The sequence below is a fragment of the Schizosaccharomyces osmophilus genome, chromosome 3, assembly GCF_027921745.1.
Source record: "Schizosaccharomyces osmophilus chromosome 3, complete sequence".
NCBI classification, from domain to species: Eukaryota; Fungi; Ascomycota; class Schizosaccharomycetes; order Schizosaccharomycetales; family Schizosaccharomycetaceae; genus Schizosaccharomyces; species Schizosaccharomyces osmophilus.
Genome location: NC_079240.1, coordinates 2,144,532 through 2,162,249, shown reverse-complemented (window position 1 = coordinate 2,162,249; position 17,718 = coordinate 2,144,532). Strand labels below are relative to the sequence as shown.

The 17,718-nt window shown below is 38.0% G+C and overlaps 10 protein-coding genes across 10 annotated transcripts; 4 read left to right on the top strand and 6 right to left on the bottom strand.

Moving 5' to 3' along the window:
• Positions 1 to 145: 145 nt before the first annotated feature.
• On the bottom strand, positions 146 to 818 carry rhb1 (Rheb GTPase Rhb1; the record flags this gene model as incomplete). Its single annotated transcript, XM_056183789.1, has 3 exons — positions 146 to 382; positions 441 to 699; positions 757 to 818. The coding sequence occupies 3 exons, from the start codon at positions 816 to 818 to the stop codon at positions 146 to 148; spliced, it is 558 nt and encodes a 185-aa protein (XP_056039593.1).
• A 133-nt stretch (positions 819 to 951) lies between these two features.
• On the bottom strand, positions 952 to 2,836 carry wpl1 (cohesin loading/unloading factor (WAPL) Wpl1; the record flags this gene model as incomplete). Its single annotated transcript, XM_056183788.1, has 3 exons — positions 952 to 1,191; positions 1,250 to 1,302; positions 1,348 to 2,836. The coding sequence occupies 3 exons, from the start codon at positions 2,834 to 2,836 to the stop codon at positions 952 to 954; spliced, it is 1,782 nt and encodes a 593-aa protein (XP_056038881.1).
• Positions 2,837 to 3,833: 997 nt separating this feature from the next.
• rhp14 (XP-A family-like protein Rhp14) lies at positions 3,834 to 4,703 on the bottom strand (the record flags this gene model as incomplete). Its single annotated transcript, XM_056183787.1, has 1 exon — positions 3,834 to 4,703. One exon carries the CDS (start codon positions 4,701 to 4,703, stop codon positions 3,834 to 3,836), a length of 870 nt encoding a protein of 289 aa, XP_056038886.1.
• Positions 4,704 to 5,804: 1,101 nt separating this feature from the next.
• sog2 (MOR signaling network scaffold, leucine-rich repeat protein Sog2) lies at positions 5,805 to 8,390 on the top strand (the record flags this gene model as incomplete). The annotated part of the gene is made up of 1 exon (XM_056183786.1): positions 5,805 to 8,390. One exon carries the CDS (start codon positions 5,805 to 5,807, stop codon positions 8,388 to 8,390), a length of 2,586 nt encoding a protein of 861 aa, XP_056039869.1.
• A 251-nt stretch (positions 8,391 to 8,641) lies between these two features.
• Positions 8,642 to 9,066, bottom strand: SOMG_05010 (Schizosaccharomyces specific protein; the record flags this gene model as incomplete). The annotated part of the gene is made up of 2 exons (XM_056183785.1): positions 8,642 to 8,884; positions 8,941 to 9,066. 2 exons carry the CDS (start codon positions 9,064 to 9,066, stop codon positions 8,642 to 8,644), a joined length of 369 nt encoding a protein of 122 aa, XP_056038874.1.
• A 284-nt stretch (positions 9,067 to 9,350) lies between these two features.
• On the bottom strand, positions 9,351 to 9,825 carry mrpl38 (mitochondrial ribosomal protein subunit L14; the record flags this gene model as incomplete). The annotated part of the gene is made up of 3 exons (XM_056183784.1): positions 9,351 to 9,631; positions 9,678 to 9,735; positions 9,784 to 9,825. The coding sequence occupies 3 exons, from the start codon at positions 9,823 to 9,825 to the stop codon at positions 9,351 to 9,353; spliced, it is 381 nt and encodes a 126-aa protein (XP_056039828.1).
• Positions 9,826 to 10,253: 428 nt separating this feature from the next.
• Positions 10,254 to 11,837, bottom strand: SOMG_05008 (ARS-binding protein; the record flags this gene model as incomplete). Its single annotated transcript, XM_056183783.1, has 1 exon — positions 10,254 to 11,837. The coding sequence occupies one exon, from the start codon at positions 11,835 to 11,837 to the stop codon at positions 10,254 to 10,256; it is 1,584 nt and encodes a 527-aa protein (XP_056039621.1).
• A 1,297-nt stretch (positions 11,838 to 13,134) lies between these two features.
• On the top strand, positions 13,135 to 13,729 carry snx3 (sorting nexin Snx3; the record flags this gene model as incomplete). The annotated part of the gene is made up of 4 exons (XM_056183782.1): positions 13,135 to 13,218; positions 13,273 to 13,338; positions 13,395 to 13,591; positions 13,645 to 13,729. The coding sequence occupies 4 exons, from the start codon at positions 13,135 to 13,137 to the stop codon at positions 13,727 to 13,729; spliced, it is 432 nt and encodes a 143-aa protein (XP_056039436.1).
• A 157-nt stretch (positions 13,730 to 13,886) lies between these two features.
• Positions 13,887 to 14,682, top strand: cwf29 (RNA-binding protein Cwf29; the record flags this gene model as incomplete). Its single annotated transcript, XM_056183781.1, has 2 exons — positions 13,887 to 13,891; positions 14,022 to 14,682. The coding sequence occupies 2 exons, from the start codon at positions 13,887 to 13,889 to the stop codon at positions 14,680 to 14,682; spliced, it is 666 nt and encodes a 221-aa protein (XP_056039433.1).
• Positions 14,683 to 15,101: 419 nt separating this feature from the next.
• lub1 (WD repeat protein Lub1) lies at positions 15,102 to 17,373 on the top strand (the record flags this gene model as incomplete). The annotated part of the gene is made up of 3 exons (XM_056183780.1): positions 15,102 to 15,149; positions 15,209 to 15,380; positions 15,425 to 17,373. 3 exons carry the CDS (start codon positions 15,102 to 15,104, stop codon positions 17,371 to 17,373), a joined length of 2,169 nt encoding a protein of 722 aa, XP_056039441.1.
• Between the last annotated feature and the right edge of the window lie 345 nt (positions 17,374 to 17,718).

The window sequence follows — 17,718 nt, the reverse complement described above, 5'->3', positions numbered from 1 at the left end:
TCTATTCTAGAATGGATATGACGGATAGGAAGGGGAAAAATATGTAAAAATGAAATTTAAGACAGTAATAGGTACCATCAAAGTTAACTAACATGCTAGTGGTATTAAGTATAGAATCGTTATCAAAGAGAAACTGCGTTCAACTTTAAGCAATAACACAGCCCTTTCCATCGCCAGGTGGAGAGGGGTTGGCTTGCTTTTCAATTTCGCTAATTATCAGCTCAAAAGCACGAGCAACATTTTCATTATGACGAGCAGAGGCTTCCGTCCAAGCACATTTCCATTCGCTGGCTAATTGCTTGCCTTCTTCAGCGGAAACAGTACGCTGCATGTGCAAATCGCTTTTGTTACCGACAACCACAATAGGAACCCATTCTGTGCCCTAGTTCATAATGTAATTAGCTATTTGAAATTATTAAATTAACATGGTGAAAACATACCGTGTGATTGAGAATTTTGTCGCGGACAATTTTGACCATTTCAAAGGAAGACTTGCTAGTTATGCTATAGACAAGGACATAACCGTGAATTCCAATCGAGTGCTTTGAGTTCAAGATGCTATATTCATCTTGTCCAGCGGTGTCAATTATTTCGGTAGCAAATTCTTGGCCCTTGTACTTGATATTTTTGCTGAACGTATTTTCAATAGTGGGATAGTACGATTCAACAAAATGGTTCTCGACGTACTGAACAGTAAGGCTTTTTTTTTTTTGTTAACATTAATTAAATACGTAGATATCGATCACAATAACTTACCTTGATTTTCCAACTGAACGACTTCCCAGAACAGCGATTCTTCTTGATTTCACAGGAGCCATAGTAATTCAGAAAGATAATCGGAAATTATATAAAAAATTCGAGAAATAAAACTGAAATATATGTGTTGTGCGCAAAATTGAATAAACTCAAGGCGAAACACGTAAAAGTTAGGTCTGAGATCCTAGACGTCTGTTACGTTAAGGTCTTCTCGAGGGAGTCTAACGTATCATCAACTATAGAAACTATAGCAAGACCTTGTGTACCAAATAACATTAATTCTTCTTTCAAACTTATATGGAACCTCTTAAATTCAATAAGAGTCGTTTTTAGCTGAGGTGCCATGGGTAAGATTTGTTCGAATGCCCGTGAATCAGCAACGATACAATGAATTAAAAGCATAGCAGCATAACCACTTAATTCAACTTTTGATTTCTGTAAGAAATAAAATTAGAATTCATGGTCATTTAGCATTCGCCAACTGTTAGCTTACCTGATCTTTATAAAACTGAAGCAAGACGTCTAACATAGTTTGAGATGTACTCACTAATTTGAAAGTTAATAAATGAAGTACTCATTAATGTGTATTACCTTGGATATTTGGAAGACTCCTGACAAACGCTTCAGATTCTTCACTGATTTCTAGCAGAAGGCCTAAACTCATCATAAGAAGTTCCACATTGGACTTGTTCTTAACGAATGCTTGGTTATTCAATACCTCAAAGAGTTGTTTTGGAAGCCCAGAATTACAAAATGTGGAAACTGAAGGACTGTCTGAATTGACAGAACGGATCAAGGTCCGAAGCAGTTTTTCGCAGGAAGCAATCATTAGAAAACAAATTGAATCACCTGATTCCATACTTTTCAATTTCTCATTGTCCTTGAGTATAGATTTTAGAAGAAAGGACAACAGATCATAAATTTTATTTAAAACATCATCGTCCCAGGTACAAGTCTCCACTTTATCAAGAGTACTCGTGAGAGAAAATAGAAGAAACGTTTGCTGGGCTCCATTTTTCAAGAGAAACGGTACGGCATGTTCCACTTCTAGCTTCATTAATTTGAAAAAGAGATCATGACTGCCTAAAGGACCATCATAAGCTTTCATCAATGCAATACCGGCCAATGATAGTAAATTATAGGACAATAAAGTCTCATTACTGTATTCTTTTGTCAGTGGAGATGGATGGTTGAATAGTTCCCAAAATGATGATTGAATGGTTTTGGAGTAAGCTCCAATTAAAGATTGTATTGGTCGTTGATCGCGTTCAGTTATGGCTGAATAGAATAGTTCGTAAATGCCGTCAGAGCAGTTTTCCAAGAGAGACTGGGAAAAGTCATTTTCGTCTGCCATGGAGGAAAAGATATATGTCTGTAAAATTATCTGTAGCTTGTCTTCTGGTAAAACTTCCGAAAAAATGCGCTGCTGGAAATCCTGCGACGATTTCAAACAAATTCGGAACATACGTTCGTATATTTTTTCACATATTTCCAAAAAACTATTGTATCTTGAGTTTGCAGAGTTGGTTTTCGAAGATATCCCATCTATCAGGTATTCTATTTCATCCATATTTCTTTGTTTTTCACCTGCGAACCGAAGCTCATGGATGCTTTTCATTTGAGTGTTTTCATCCTCAGATTCGTCTACATCCGTAGCCTCGCTATGGTATTCTACTGAGAGTATACCATTTTCATCTCCCGTATTATTGGTTTCGGCGACATACGAACGTTGCTCTCGATAAGTAACACTCATAGTAGAACTGCCAGAATCCATTCCAGTAGTCAGGCTGTGGGATCTATTTGGTCCATTTGATGATTTAGGGTACTGTGAGACCTGTGCTGCCTTTTGTAAATCTGGTCCGGAGATATATTTGGTTTCTGGATTGTCATTTCTGCGAGAAAATCCTCCATTTTCTTTCTTTCTTTTGTGCAATTGTTTAGTAACTTTAGCATCCATTGATGGCCGTTGTTCTTTAAAATGTCGATCCACGGTTGCGTCTAAAAAGTCCCAAACTTTGGATTCCGAATAACTTCTTTGTAATCCATCTTGAGCATTGGTACTTGATTTCCTCTTTCCCATATTGGATAGTTCTTAAATTATTTACAATATTAAGTAGAATATGAGTCAATTGAAGTTGCTTTTTAGCGTCAACGCGTTTGGATTCTTACGCGTGATGTTCAGCACTTTTCATAGATTCTAAAAACACATCTAGTTATTTACAGGAGAAAAGATTCGTGAAATTTCCTGACCCAATTCCTGAGTCAACTAAGCTGCTGTCGTTTTCTCTCGATGCGGACAACTTGTCTGTCAAGGATTGTATGTTTAGGTGACGAAGTGAATTGTATTCTTTGGCATATAAGAGGAAAAAGAAATGTTCGTCTACAAAGGAGACGAAGAAAAATGAAAGAGAATAAAAAAATTTTTCAAATATAAATTACTAAGAGAAACAAGATAGGTATGTGACATCTTCCCGTGAGAGAAACGAGAAGTTCAAAGGTTAGTGAGGTTTTCCGGATGCAGTTGATTTAGACTCCATCTCTCTATTTGCAATAGACATGAGAGCATCGATGGATCATCCTTTAGCTTACATGTGAAAGAACAAAATGCCAGGTTTGGTCAAGAATGACTGGTATGGGTTCATTAACGCGCATTCAAACTGTGAATGAAGTTGTAAACCTGGCTTTGAACTCATACATGAAAATAAATAATTTTTTAAACATAATCTTGGGAAAACGCTTTCTTTATCTTGCTATGACTATTTGACTACTCGTCGTCTTTCCATCTTGACACTATTACTTGGTAGGTTATTAGTATCCAAGCCCATCTTGGAAAATATGCAAATTACAAATCCATGAGGTAAGCAGTCCCTTCAGTTTTTGACGAGATCCAACGTGACTGATCAGTAGGATCGAATTTCTCATGCCAATTGAAACATCTATCTTGGTATTATCAGGGTCTAATTCATTATAAGCAATTTCATCCAAAAAATAAATAAATGATTGTTCTCCAATTCCATTCCTGCCATAACCGTTTCCGATTTTCTTAATTGCTATTATCATTGTAAAGGAACATTCAATCAAATTTCCAGCTGTTCTATTTCAAGGCCGCATTCACATCGCTGAACAATAATCCCTGGCTGATCGGGTCTTTCAAAGGCTTCGTCGTATGAATGTTTATGCTTTTTCTTTTCACGTATGCTCATTCTACTATAGTTGCTGGTCTTTGTTTTCTTTCGTAGCTCGAGTAATTGCTTTTCAAACTTTTTTTCCTTTTGTTCTTGTTTTTGAACTTCTCTTCGCTCAAACTCTCGATCCAACTCTTCTAAAGACCCCCATTTATTTATAGCAAATTTCTCCACCTGAAAACGAAGATAAAGCATCATGTTCGACCATCCTTGTTGGTGTGGATTTGCCTTTAACAGATGTGGTAACACTTCTGCATCTCTTAATTCCGGATCCGTCAGTAAGTAATCTTGTTTACACTCAGTTTTCGTAAGCAAGGAATACTTGTCTGGTATCTTTTCACGACAAGTATGGCACACTTTACACTTGAATACGTCCAAGTATCGCAAATCGAGCTCAATGGATCCACAGTCTTCACATTTGGGCGCTGTTTCCGGATCCAAATTCAAAGGTTCTTTGCGTAGGGCTTTCTGCCGCTCTTGTTGTTCACGAAGTTCTCGCTCCGCTGGCTTTTCACGAAGGTCAGTTGCTTGTCTGTTTTCTTCCACTAGGTAACCACCCTTGGTGTCTTCTATTTTGGAAAAATCATATTCAATATAGTCTTTGGTAATTTCAGAGTTGTCGAGCTGACCACGCTTTCGTTTATTTGCTAATGAGCCTTCAACCTTGACCTCTTCGGCACCAGTCAACTGTTTCAATCGCTCAATTTCTTGGCGCTGTTCTTGAATCGTCGTATTTGATGGCGCGCCTTCCGTTTGCTCCATTTCTACGTTTTCAAGCACAACAAACACCCACTAAACAATAGAAAGAACTATTGCTCTGTTTAATCCAGAAAGACCAAGCGATAATCGGGTTTATAATATAAGAAGATGAACGAACTGTCGTTGAAAACGGGTTGTTCCTTCTTGCCATCATCCCTCTTTAGGCTTATATAAAGTTATAATAAGTACTACGAATGATGATAAAATCATTGAAGAATGAACTTTATCTTTGAAATTGGTCTTTTTTTCCAGAAAGAAGCAATAAAAAAGTAAAATAGAAAACGAAATTACTTGTGTTTTGGCATGTTTTCCGAAACAAAGTAACATCTGAAGAATATTACACCCTTGTTTGCATTGTATCATAATTTGGATGAAGAATTTTTTTCGCTGCAACAAGAAAAGCGATCTAAAAGCATAATAGAATGGAGAATCGAACTCAAAGTAGTGAAATGGCTTTCTAGTGCGCTTTTTTCTGCTTCTCACTTGTTTAGAAAGAAAGAAAACCGTAATAGGCCGATGCAATGTGTCATCATCAGCATTTATCTTGCTTGACTAATATGGATCCTTAGACTTGCTGTTCGCGAAAAAAAAAGTTGGCAAACATTTATTGAAATGGGGGAACCTTAATACAAACATCCTCGAATCCATTTCCTTTCATTTTCTAGTCTTCATTAAAAATTTTTTATTTCCATACGATGTAATGTCGGTTCAAGTAACAATTTTTATTTATACCCTCCTTGTAATAATATACGCTCGGAGTGTTTCTGGAATAGTACAATATAGAATTGCTTTAAACAAAACGTTCCAACTCCCTAAACCTGCTGCTTTCTGCTATTCACCTTACTCTCTGTATTCATGCCAAGGATTAAAAAGGAAGGGTTTCCTATTTAAACAGTTTATTTTTGCGTGTGTATGTTGTGTTTTTTTCAGTCGGATCTGTCGGTATCCTTCCTTTTCGGGGTTCATTCGATGTTGTGATCTTTGACATCTTCTTTCTTGTTCAAAGTGCAATTGCTCGCTCTATTTTTGCTCTGCAACACTGTTGTTGATTAAACAGTTACCTGAGAAGGGTAATTTTAGCTTTTATATAGTGGCTCGTTTGGAATGTCCAGCCAAAACGAAAGATCTTTTTCAATGGTCAATGTGGAGATAGATAAAATCATACTGGAAGCTGAAGAAGCAGGCCCTGAAAATGCTTTGACTTTGGATTTGTCACATCTAAATCTACGAGAAGTGCCGTATGCACAGTTAGAAAGGATACAAAATCGGATTTCTCGTCTTGCACTAGGCCACAATTTACTGCGAACCATCGGTCCAGAGATACTCAACTTCACAAGGTTACGTTACTTAAATATACGATCGAATGCGTTTCGTGAATTTCCAGAGGTGCTTTGCCGACTTGAATCTCTCGAAATCCTGGATATATCTAGAAACAAAATTCGAGAGCTCCCTCAATCATTTGGCCATCTGATGAATATAAGAGTGCTATCAATTTCTAAAAATCGGTTGATAGAATTACCCTCGTATTTTTCTTATATGCCAAATTTGGAAATCTTGAAACTGGAAAGTAACCATATCATCTATCCTCCTCCACACATCGTTAACAATGAGCTTCAGGAACATGACATGCCCATGTTTATTGCAAATATAAAAGGTTACCTCCTTAGAAATGAATCTTTATTACGAAGTCATCCATACAACAAATCTTCCCCCAATTTAGTTTCTAATCATTACTATGCTGATGATACGGATATCCCCGTACCATCTTCTGCCCCTATGACTCGTTCATTGACTACTGTTACCGCTGACCCTCGCCATTCATCCCATTCGTCTCATTATTTGACTTCTGAATCTTTTTTCAATTCTTCCAACAATTTTCCAAAAGCAATTTCCAATTCTAGGCTTAGTCCTAAAGATCAGTACGTACCTCAATCTATCTATTCTAGCAACAATGAACTTCTTTCTACTATTGGAAATGAACAGAACGTGTCACCCATGTCACCATTTTTAAATAACAGGCTAGAAGGAAGCAAAATACAAGCTCGGCCCAAACGCTCTGTTTCTCTTGCAACAGGACTAAGTTCGTCGTCCCTCAGTAAACCGGTTCCTATGCTAAATGACCATATCCCACATTCCCCTCATAATTCTAATTTCACAGATGGATCTGGACAAAAAACCCCTACTATTGAATCCCCTAATGAGTTTGGTAGCTCTACTCCTACCCTGAAAAGCATTCCTCACCAGTCAGCCCCACTTGGTCAATCAACACCGACTAGCTCTCCGGAGAGAAAAACAACAGAACGCATTCGCAGTAATAGTATTAATGATGAACTGTACAATGCTAGAATGCCTTCTTCAGTATTGCATAGAGTCGAGGGATTGAAAGAACATCGAAATATGACTGACCATCCACTTACTAGAAACTTATCCCATGATTCACATTTGCCAGGAGTAAATCGTCTCAAGAAAGAAGAATTTCAGGAGGGCACCGAAAATGTGAATGCCTATTTTAGCACAAGGGCTCTTGCTCGAGAACCTATTACTCGACCATCCTATTCAGAAAAAGTTTTGGAATCTTGTCGTGGCATTCTTTTTGCCCTGTCCCAAGTTCAACAAAGCATTCGTCAACAACTACTTTTCTGTAATAGCCCGATAATTCTTGACACCATGCGCCATGTTAGTTTTACCACAAACACGCACATCAAACGATTGATTCGAAGTTTCGAAGAGATTACTTTCATGAATGATGGGATATATAATGCTAGTCCGGTTATACACACTTGTCTTGCTTGTATTGGATCTTTTCGCAAATTGATTGACGTTACCAAAAAGTTTTCCAGCGAATTTGTAAATTTTTCAGATTTACGATATACAAGGTTATTTTTGTTGGTACTATTTGGTGCTACCAAAGAGCTTCAAAATTCTTATCAGCAGCTTTGTTTAGGAGCTCAAGACCCTCTCAAGCAGTCTCCTACAAATCCTGCTAGAAACAATCCTCCCATGTCTGCAACCAGTAGTCGGTTTAATTTAGAAAAGCCGACCACGGCACTGAAATCCGATTTTGCGAAACAACTCCAGGAACAGATTGAACTAGCAACCAGCAGTGCTACATCGGTTTTGTGTCTACTGGTTGAATCCATAGAAAAAAACACTTTACCTTCGGATGTTTCTAATGAAAATCTTGGATCCAACACCGTTGCTAAATTGAAAGAGCTTGCGATGCTGTCAAATTCTGCAAGTGAAGTTACAAGAAAGCTTAAAGGTCACTCCAAAGCATATCAAGAAAGTTCGAGTGATGAAAATGAATGGCAAAGGCTGTTAGACGATACACAGATGTTCGTGAAATCAATTATAGCTGTCGCCAATTTAGCTAAAACAGTGTCTAGCGAGTATACGTTTCAGAAGAATATCATTTCTGGTCTTTCCGCTGTTACCAGATCTACGAAGGACTTGACAATATTAATATCATCTTCTTCGCATCACTCTAACCATGGAGCAGATTCTGCTTCGGTCGCAGCAATGACAGCGTTGTCGCCAATTATGAGGGTACCAGCTACACCTTTATCCGCAGCGTTAGGTTCAGCTGCGCAATCAATAACTCCTTTGATTATGTCGCCATCTATAGTTCCAAGTGGCGGGCATAGAACAGATTATTTTACTGACGGAGACCTGGAGGCCTTACAACGTTGAATGATTATATCTATTTATTTAAATTTAGTTATGAGATATAATTTACATGATGTGCTATTTATTCTATATCTTAGACAAAATAAAATCGTTAGAAAAATAAATAACAAAAGGTTTACCACAAAAAAAATTGTATTAGTCTTTTTCATCTAAAATTACAAAGGATATTTCCAACAATCATCAACGAATGCAAAATTTTCCCAAATTATATACGTCCTGAGTGCCCAGATGAACTTTTTTCTCCTTCTATTGGTTTAAGCTCCAGAATGCTGAAGCTTTTTTTCGCTACGGCGAACAACATCTTCCAACTCGTGCACTTCACCGCCTGTCAATCGGTGATATTCTAGTGAGGTATCAGTTGGTTTTTGCATGGCCTGTAAAGCAAAGGTTTTTGCAAGCTGATAGTTGCAGAGGTAATACTGTTCTTCGGCAGCAAACTTGGACTGTTCCTGTATATAGACGGGATCTCCTAAAACAACACCATCTTTGCTTAAGTGCTACATAGAATTAGTAACGGGAATACACGGTGAATTATTCAAGTCTAGTCACGTACACCAAAATCTTGTATTCTAGGCGTCCAATCTTTTGGGTCAAAAGTAACTTTTGCTTCTAATCGTTTTTCTCTCTGGGTTTTTGCCTCAGATGGTTCAAAATCTAAATCAATAGCGAATAAATCCATAATAAAAGGAAAGACAGAAAATTTTTCAAACGACCGTTACCACCGGTTTGTATCAACTTAAACAACAACAAAATATAGGTTTTAATTAATTTTTCACAAAAAAATTGCTATTTTGTTAAAATAAGTGGTGGTAGCGGTATTCAGACAAAGCTGAGCTTATTGGTCGTTTTCTAAGACTAAAGGACACAGTATGGCCATAGAACGAGTTTTGGAAGAGCTGCAAGTTACAGAAGCTGTAGAGATCCTAAATTAAAAGAAGGATGTTTTGGGTCGCATTCAACTTTTCATACAGTTCTAGGAGCCAAAGAAGCCAATTTTGTATGGTTCTTCATACGCAACTCATTGGCAACAACACTTAAGATACGAGTGCCAACGGGCTCTCTGTCCTTATTTACGAGGACACAAGCATTATCATCAAAGCGAACATAACGTCCATCAGCACGTCGCAGTGGAAACTTTGTACGGACGACGACGGCATGGTGAATATCACCTCGTTTTACTTTGTTCGCGGTAGCGATATTGGGACCAGTTCGTGACTTTTTTACGACAACAACAACTTCATCTCCTGTACATATATGTGTTAAATCCAGAAATGTGCAAACTTTACATACCAACTGATGCGAACTGACCAGCACGTACAACGCGAATACATTCCGCGAGAGTTGCTCCCTGTTCAAACATTAACACTCCGTAACATGCAAATTTGAAATCTCTTACCGAATTGTCAATTACTTTTAACATACCTTTCAAACCGATCATTGTTGTAAGCAAAAGCATATACCCAAGTCTGAGCTTGATGGTTCAATGGATAACGTGTCACTGAAATTCACTAGTAAACATGTGAGCACTTCACAGAAATATATTACGAAAAAAACAACAATAAAAGCAACACATGAATGAATGTTACAAAATTAAATTTAAAAGCATGTAAACTACAAATGTTAACACGAGTCTACAAGCGTCAAGTAGCAATGATGATCGAGAGCTTTGTGAACCAAGTAAAAAAAAAACTCTTCTTAGCATAGGCATTTGCAAGAATTAATTCAGGATTTTACAGATTTTAAGTATATGCGATAGGCATTTGCAAAAGAACGATTGCTAATAAAAAACTTCATACCTTATTCCTTAACCTAGACATCAAAAATAGGTGAACATTAATTATATATCATGAAGGATAGCAAGCTACTTTAAGAATTTTCTTGTTGCCTTATTAGGCTAGTCTGTTTTCTCTGTAGCCGACTTTGGATTATCGATAGATGCTTTTCAATCTGAGGATATTTCGTATCATCTTTATTTGATCGTTGAACCTCAAAATATAGAAGCAACTGAATAGCTTGGAGTGCCTTTTCGTGAGGAATAAGAGAAAGACTTTGTTCTTCTTCATCTGTTTCAAATTCCTTATCGTTCATAAATTCTGCGGCTATCTCGTTATCCTGTAAATTTTTCGTGTTCTCTTCTAAACTTTCTTCGAAAGGGTTCAAATAATTTTCCAGCTTGAATTCTGTTTTTCCCAAAACTGTTTGAATCAAATCAACGATTTCTTTTATTTCGTTTGACATGAAAGGGACCTGTGAAGCAGCTTCATTCTCATCGGCTATACTCAACACTCCCGACCGGCGAAAAGCATGGTCAATGACAGTTTCGGACAATAAAATGTTCCATGAAGAGGAAATCCATTTCGTGGCGGAAACAATGTTTATCTTGCTTTGTGGTGATAGTCCATTTGACAGGTGCGCTTTCCAGTATCGAGTCCATTGCAGTCTATACAAAACCTTAAATGCGTTAAAAACGCCCAATTCAAATGGCTGGTAGACATTCGTCGAATTGGAAGGAAGAAAGACTATTGTGGTGTTTTGGAATGAATGACTAGAACAACGAATGCTTTCAACCGCAAGCCGGTGTACATCGGAATTATCGAGAACCAACAATACCTTTCGTCCTTCCATCTTCGAATCAAACCAACGGAGCCATTCCTCCATAATGGTGAGTGTCATAGACGCTTTCCCAGAACAGCGCCAATGTATACCAATATTTTCAGGATAAGTACCGGTCGAATGAAAAGCTCTTGGTTGTTTCGCATATCCGACAACCCATAAGGGGAGCTTCTCACTTCCGGTTGCATTTGCGCACATTACAATGCTTATCTTAGCTTTATAACGCTTTGCATACCCACAGTTTTCGATAGAAGGGGTTTGGTTCGGTAATAATTTCCAAAATAGCCCAGTTTCATCCACGTTGAATATGTTTTCTTTTGGAAAAAAGCTTGCAACATCTTGAATACGCACCATGCTGTCGCCAAGCTGTTCAACATCGATATAATATTCCCCCCCAGAAGGCTCGTCCGCGCGCTCCAGGTATCGTCTTCGAAAGCCTTCAACCCAGCCATTACTAAATTCAGGCATAGAGGATTCTCTATATTCGGGAATGGCGCCCCATAGCTTCGTCGCCGCTGCTTTCAGTATATCATTCGTGGCTTTCGTCCTTGTTAGATGAGAATCCTGAATCCAGTTATACAGTGCCTTCTCGAGTGCAGGGAATTTTGGTGAGCGATTCCTTTTTGCATGCAGATTTTGATCGGTATCGTCCAAGTATGCAAACCTGTCTGAAAGAATTCTCGATAATGTTGACTGAGCAATTGGTTTTCCAAATTCACTTTTGAACCAATCGGCAACTTCAATCTGTGTAGGTTTTTTTCTTTGATTATAATAAAAAGCCCGTAATGCCTTCTTTTCTCTTCCAGAAACCGTTATTCTTGTCCGTATAGCCGTCATTGTCCATGCTTCATGGAATGCGTTGTGGTATTAGGATATTCTTAAATGTCTCGAAAAATGCTTGCTTGTAAAAATTTGATCACAAAAGCATATTTTTATTAGCACCTCTCTATAAGCATATAAGCATCTAGAAAGTATGTGAAATTCAGATATATTCGAGTTTTCGTTTGTTTTTTGTTTCCACTATGTTGAATCGAAAGGATTTATTAAATTGAGAAATAATCCGTGTCAGTTTGAAGAATTTGGTTGGATAAACCTGGATACTCGTATTCTTGGAAATTCTAGGATCTAAAATCCCTCTTGGAATGCAATTGATAAATATTGAGTAATTCCGTCAAGAAACAGGATAGCATACGTTTCTATATTTGGGTAACTCTTGTCAACAAGTGTAGTAGTCTTAGCAAATGGGTTTCCAGGATCCTTGAAGGCTGGCAATGGTCTTTTCCTGACATGCTTCTATGAATGCAGTTCTTATCACGAGTATTTTCGTCGTCACCTTTATTCCCCCGTCGGTACGATGCTCGACAACTTCCATTGATCCTCGATTTTGGATATAGATATATCAGTCCATTTTCAACCTGCATTTCAATTTACCGTTGGCAGATTTTTGACTTTCGGTGCCTTTGTTTGTTCAATCAAGGAGATATAGATACAATTGGCTTCTCTCTTTTCCAAGATGAATAAAGTAGACAATTTTTTTTAAAATCTTTCCCTTTATTTAGCATAAAAAGCTTGCACATCTTTCTGATAACTTTTTCACAATGGCACACATTTCAACAGCAGAGAAGTCCACTATTAGAACTTCTTTCGTTCCTCAGCTTTATGTAGGCTAAACGTCTCTTATAAAGGAAACGATGCAGATAAATTGGCATTGTTTCTTTCCTATCCATCCTGTGTTATGCAAAAAACGAGGAGTCAGCAGAAATCGTACTGAACGTAAAAGATTTAGAGATCATTTATATCATTCCATAAAGAACGAATGCTTTTAACAAGAGTATAGCAATATATCATATTTTTGTTGCAACGAGTCAACTTCAATTGAAAGCAACAGAATTGTTTGTCATTAATAGCAATATCGCTTGTCTCTTTATTTTCAACTCATTTGAGTGAATTCTTGTTTACAAGAGAAGAAAGACAAGGGGGTTTATAATTCGGCTTTGTTTCTCGTCTCAATTGCCCACAGCAACAGCTGCCTTCTCCTAAACTGTTCTGAGATTTAAGAACCCCAATTTTAGTATCAAACCCCATTATTTTTGTTATATTCAGTTATTTCTTCTTGTAAAATAAGGATTTGTAAATGGACAAACTGCGTAGGCCAGAAATTCGTCAACAGACAACCCAACAAATGTATGGTGTTCCGGAAAACATTTTGGAGATTGAAGTACGTAGTTCTATGAGAATTGTTTGGGTTCAACTAATCAGTATTTTCTACTAGGTTGTAAATCCTCAAAATCATGGTGTTGGAAGAGGCATGTTTACTACCTTTGAAATTCAATGTCGGGTATGTTCCTTGTGAATATTGTAGTCTTGGTTTTTTAATCTCGCTAATGAATGCAGACGAATATGCCCTACTTTCGCTTGAGATATTCCAGTGTTCGTCGCCGTTATAGTGAATTTGAAAGGTTTCGCGACATGCTAGAACACGAAATTGGACGTGTGTCCATTCCTCCCTTGCCAGGAAAAGTTTTTACAAACCGCTTTCGTGAAGACGTGATAGAGGAACGCAGACAAGGCCTCGAAACATTTCTTAAAGCGTAATATTGAACGAAGCGTAAAATGTCAGTCTACTAACATAAACTATCTTTAGTGTCGCTGGCCATCCGCTTATTCAAACACATTCTCGTATACTTTCTTCATTTCTCCAGAACCAAGAATTTCACCCTACCATATAATATGCCCGAGGGCCCGTTCGCTGATTTTTCCTTGCTACAAGCACGATAAACCACATACTCATAAAGCGAATCTCATTGCTTTGAATTTCTTGAAATTATTCATGTTAGTTTATTCCATGTTGGATGATTAGATAAAAATTTACAACTATTAACGAAAATGAAGTACGTTTGTTGTTTGGGTGCTTATTAGAGGTTGCAAGGAATACTTGATACTGTCTGGATTTCCAACCATTGCAATTCATTTTTTTATGAAAAAATGAGTTTTTTAAGGGTTTTGATACTAATTTTTTAGTTCCATTCGACAAATCGAACGCTTAAATGAGCAGGAAATGGATAAACCACTAAGCAGCTCATGGCATCTGGATTACAAGGATAGTGCCTACGTTTATATTGGGAATTTGGATTATGACTTGAACGAAGAGGATATACTTAACGTCTTTTCAGAGTTTGGCGAGCCTACGGACATAAACTTGGTTCGCGATAAAGAAACGAAGAAATCGAAAGGATATTGTTTTTTAAAATATGCTGATCAGCGTTCAACGATTTTGGCAGTTGATAACATGACAAATGTCAAGTTACTGGATCGATTAGTTCGAGTCGACCATGTTGCTAGTTATCGAGTTCCCAAAAAGGAATCAGAAGATGGAACCATTCCTTCTGAAGCAAATAATCCAAATTTAGATGCCTTGTATCCTCCTGCTGCCCCTCAAATTGATCAAGGGTTAACGGAACGGCCACCTGTTCCTGAAGAGCATACTGAGCCGTTGGATGAAAAGGATTTGTTGGATCCAATGCACGAATACATCAAAAATGAAAAGCGGAGAAAGCTAGATGATAAGCATCGCTCTTCTCACACCAACAGTGATCGTTCACGGCATCACCGCTCGGACAGGCATCGACATCGCCGGCAAACTCATCGTAGACATCGTGATGAGTCTTTACCTCCAAACTAAAACATTGTTTCCGCATGCAACAAGGGTTACCACCAGTAACCATAAAGAATACTGGATCAATCGCAACTGTTTTTCATCCCTAATATCAATAAAGAAAAAGAATATCATCTCTTTACCTTAAGTATACACAGCTTCTCTTCTTATAATAATTCGTTACTTTCACCATCTATTCTATTCATTAAATTAGCTTATAAAAATAGAAATAAATTTAATAAAATGAGGTCTGAAATGTTTCCCTTGGTTTCTTTCTTGAATTCTTAGTTTTAATTTTTAACATAGTAAGTAACTAATTATCATATTACTAGTCAAGTAACGAAAGACAGGGAACATACAGCGTAGCGTCAGTTGAGACATTGGATTACGAAGAGATCATCTTGGATTTAACAGCATTCAAGTCAATCAATTAGAAAGATAAAAATATGGCTTCCTATGTCCTTTCAAAAGAACTAGTGGAACACGAACAAGATGTAAGGAAATGAAGCAAGTGTTGAAAGTACGGAATGTACGATGACTAACAACAGTTCAGGTTCGAGGAGTATGTTCAATTTCAGATGAATTAATAGGATCTGCTTCAAGAGACGGAAAATATGGTATATGGAAAAAAGATGGTGACAATTGGACTCCACAATTCTATGAGTTTCATGAAGGATTCGTAAATTCCATATGCTATGTTCCCCCGAGTGATCCTAGTACAAAAGGTTTGTATATATATTAAGAAAAATAAGATTGCTAACAAGCTCAGGATTCCTATTTTCTGGTGGACAAGACTGTTCAGGTATTCTCCACGAAATCCAGGGCGATTCTCCTGCTTACTATCTATTCGGACATGAATCCAATATATGCTCAGTTCACGCAATTAATAGCACTACGATCATCACCGGAAGTTGGGACTCGACAGCACGCGTGTGGTCGTACGGACAATGCAGAATTGTTTTACGCGGACATGAATCTTCGGTCTGGGCTGTCTTGGCTTTAGGAGAGGATTCGTTTGTCACCGGCTCTGCTGACAAAACAATCAAGATTTGGAAGGGTGAAAAAGTAGTGAAGTCGTTTGTGGCACACGTTGATTGTGTACGATCGATTTGTAAAATTCCCCAAGGTTTCGCCTCTTGCTCAAATGACGGCATTATAAAATTGTGGACTTTAGATGGACATCTTTTACATGAATTACATGGACACACTTCCTTTGTTTATTCGCTTACATACGTACCTACGCTAAATTTGTTAGTTTCCTGTGGTGAAGACAAGTCTGTACGCGTTTGGAAGGATTCCAAATGCGTTCAACGTATTGCCTTACCAACTACAAGTATATGGTCTGTTGCCGCTCTTCCAAATGGTGACATTGCTTGTGGGTCGAGTGATGGTGCTGTGCGAATTTTCACGACAGAAAAAGGACGAATGGCTCCTGAAGCAGAATTGAAAAGTTTTAATGGACGGGTGAGTGAATACGCAATCTCTACTCAAGAAGTGGGTGATGTGAAGAAGGGTTCTTTGCCGGGTCTTGAAATTCTGGCAACCCCTGGAAAAAATGAAGGAGACGTGGTCATGGTCAGAGTAAACAATGATGTAGAGGCTTATCAATGGTCACAACTTGAGGGAGACTGGAAAAAGGTTGGCCAAGTTGTTGATGCTGTTGGAAGCAATCGTAAGCAACTATACAACGGCCAAGAATATGACTACGTGTTTGATGTTGACGTAGCTGAAGGACTGGCTCCTTTGAAATTGCCTTATAATGTGACTGAGAATCCGTTTCAAGCTGCTATTCGATTTTTGGAAACGAATCAATTACCAGCGTCATATACGGATGAGGTAGTCCAATTCATTCAGAAAAATACCCAAGGGCATACAGTTGATACATCGTCAACCTCCCAATCCACAAATTCATCTACTTCTACTAAAAATGTAACGATTTTTCCAGTTGGTTATCTCTTATTTACCACTGCAAATGTCTCTGCTATGTGTAACCGATTACTAAGTCTAAATACTACACACGCTAATGCTCTTCCTCAAGGGGATTTGGATAAATTGCAACGTATATTATCAATGAAGTCTGTGAATGATTCTGATCGTCAAGTTGCGATTGAGGTCTGTCTCAACGTATTGGACCGTTTTAATTTATCCGAACGATTTCCTGCTCTAGATGCTTTACGACTATTAGCAATTCAATGTCCACAGGATCTCTGTGCAGTTCTCTTGGAAGTGTTTGCTCAGCTTGCTCAATCAATCACAGTTACTGGGAAATTTGAATCGATTAATAGTATGCTGACGCTTCGGGGCCTAGCCAATATCGTGCCAAATGTGTCATCTGAAGAAGACATTGCAAAGTTAGCCAACTGCTTATATAAGACCACACCACAAGCCGAATATCCAAAAGATTACAAAGTTGCCTTTGCGACGCTCGCCATGAACCTGTCAATCTTATATATTAAGAAAAATCTTGAGGAAGCAGCGATTGAGCTTTTACCAGTCTTGACGAACTTTTTAGCTACAGATTCTTCTGAGAGTGAGTCCTGCTACCGGACTCTTATGGCATTGGGTAGTCTGTGCACACTTCCTAACGTTGCCGTAGCAGCATCACAAGTTTATGATGTTCGCAAAGTGACCGAAAAAGTTTCAAAGACGTTTTCGCAAGAGTCCCGTTTCCCAGAAGCAAAAGATCAGTTCTTTGCCCTCTTGGATAAGGCGACTTGAGAGTGACACAATTCATATATACTGCTAATGATATTTATAGTTCAAATTGTAGATTTTTTGGTTGCTCTTGTTCTCATTTAAGACCTTTTTTCACAAACTGTCCCCAACGCTTTGCTATTTCATTTGTAGATCACATTCACAATCTCATGTTTATAGAGGATGGGGCACTCATAGTGGATAATAGTCAAGTCTCCTTCTTTCACTCCAACCATTCATATTCTTTATGCCTTCTTATTTTTTTCCATTCTTTTTACCAATTTTTCATATTATGATATCGTTTAACAACAGTACATTCAACATCACTATTTGCCGATAATTCCAAAATCTCCAGGTCAATCCTGAAGT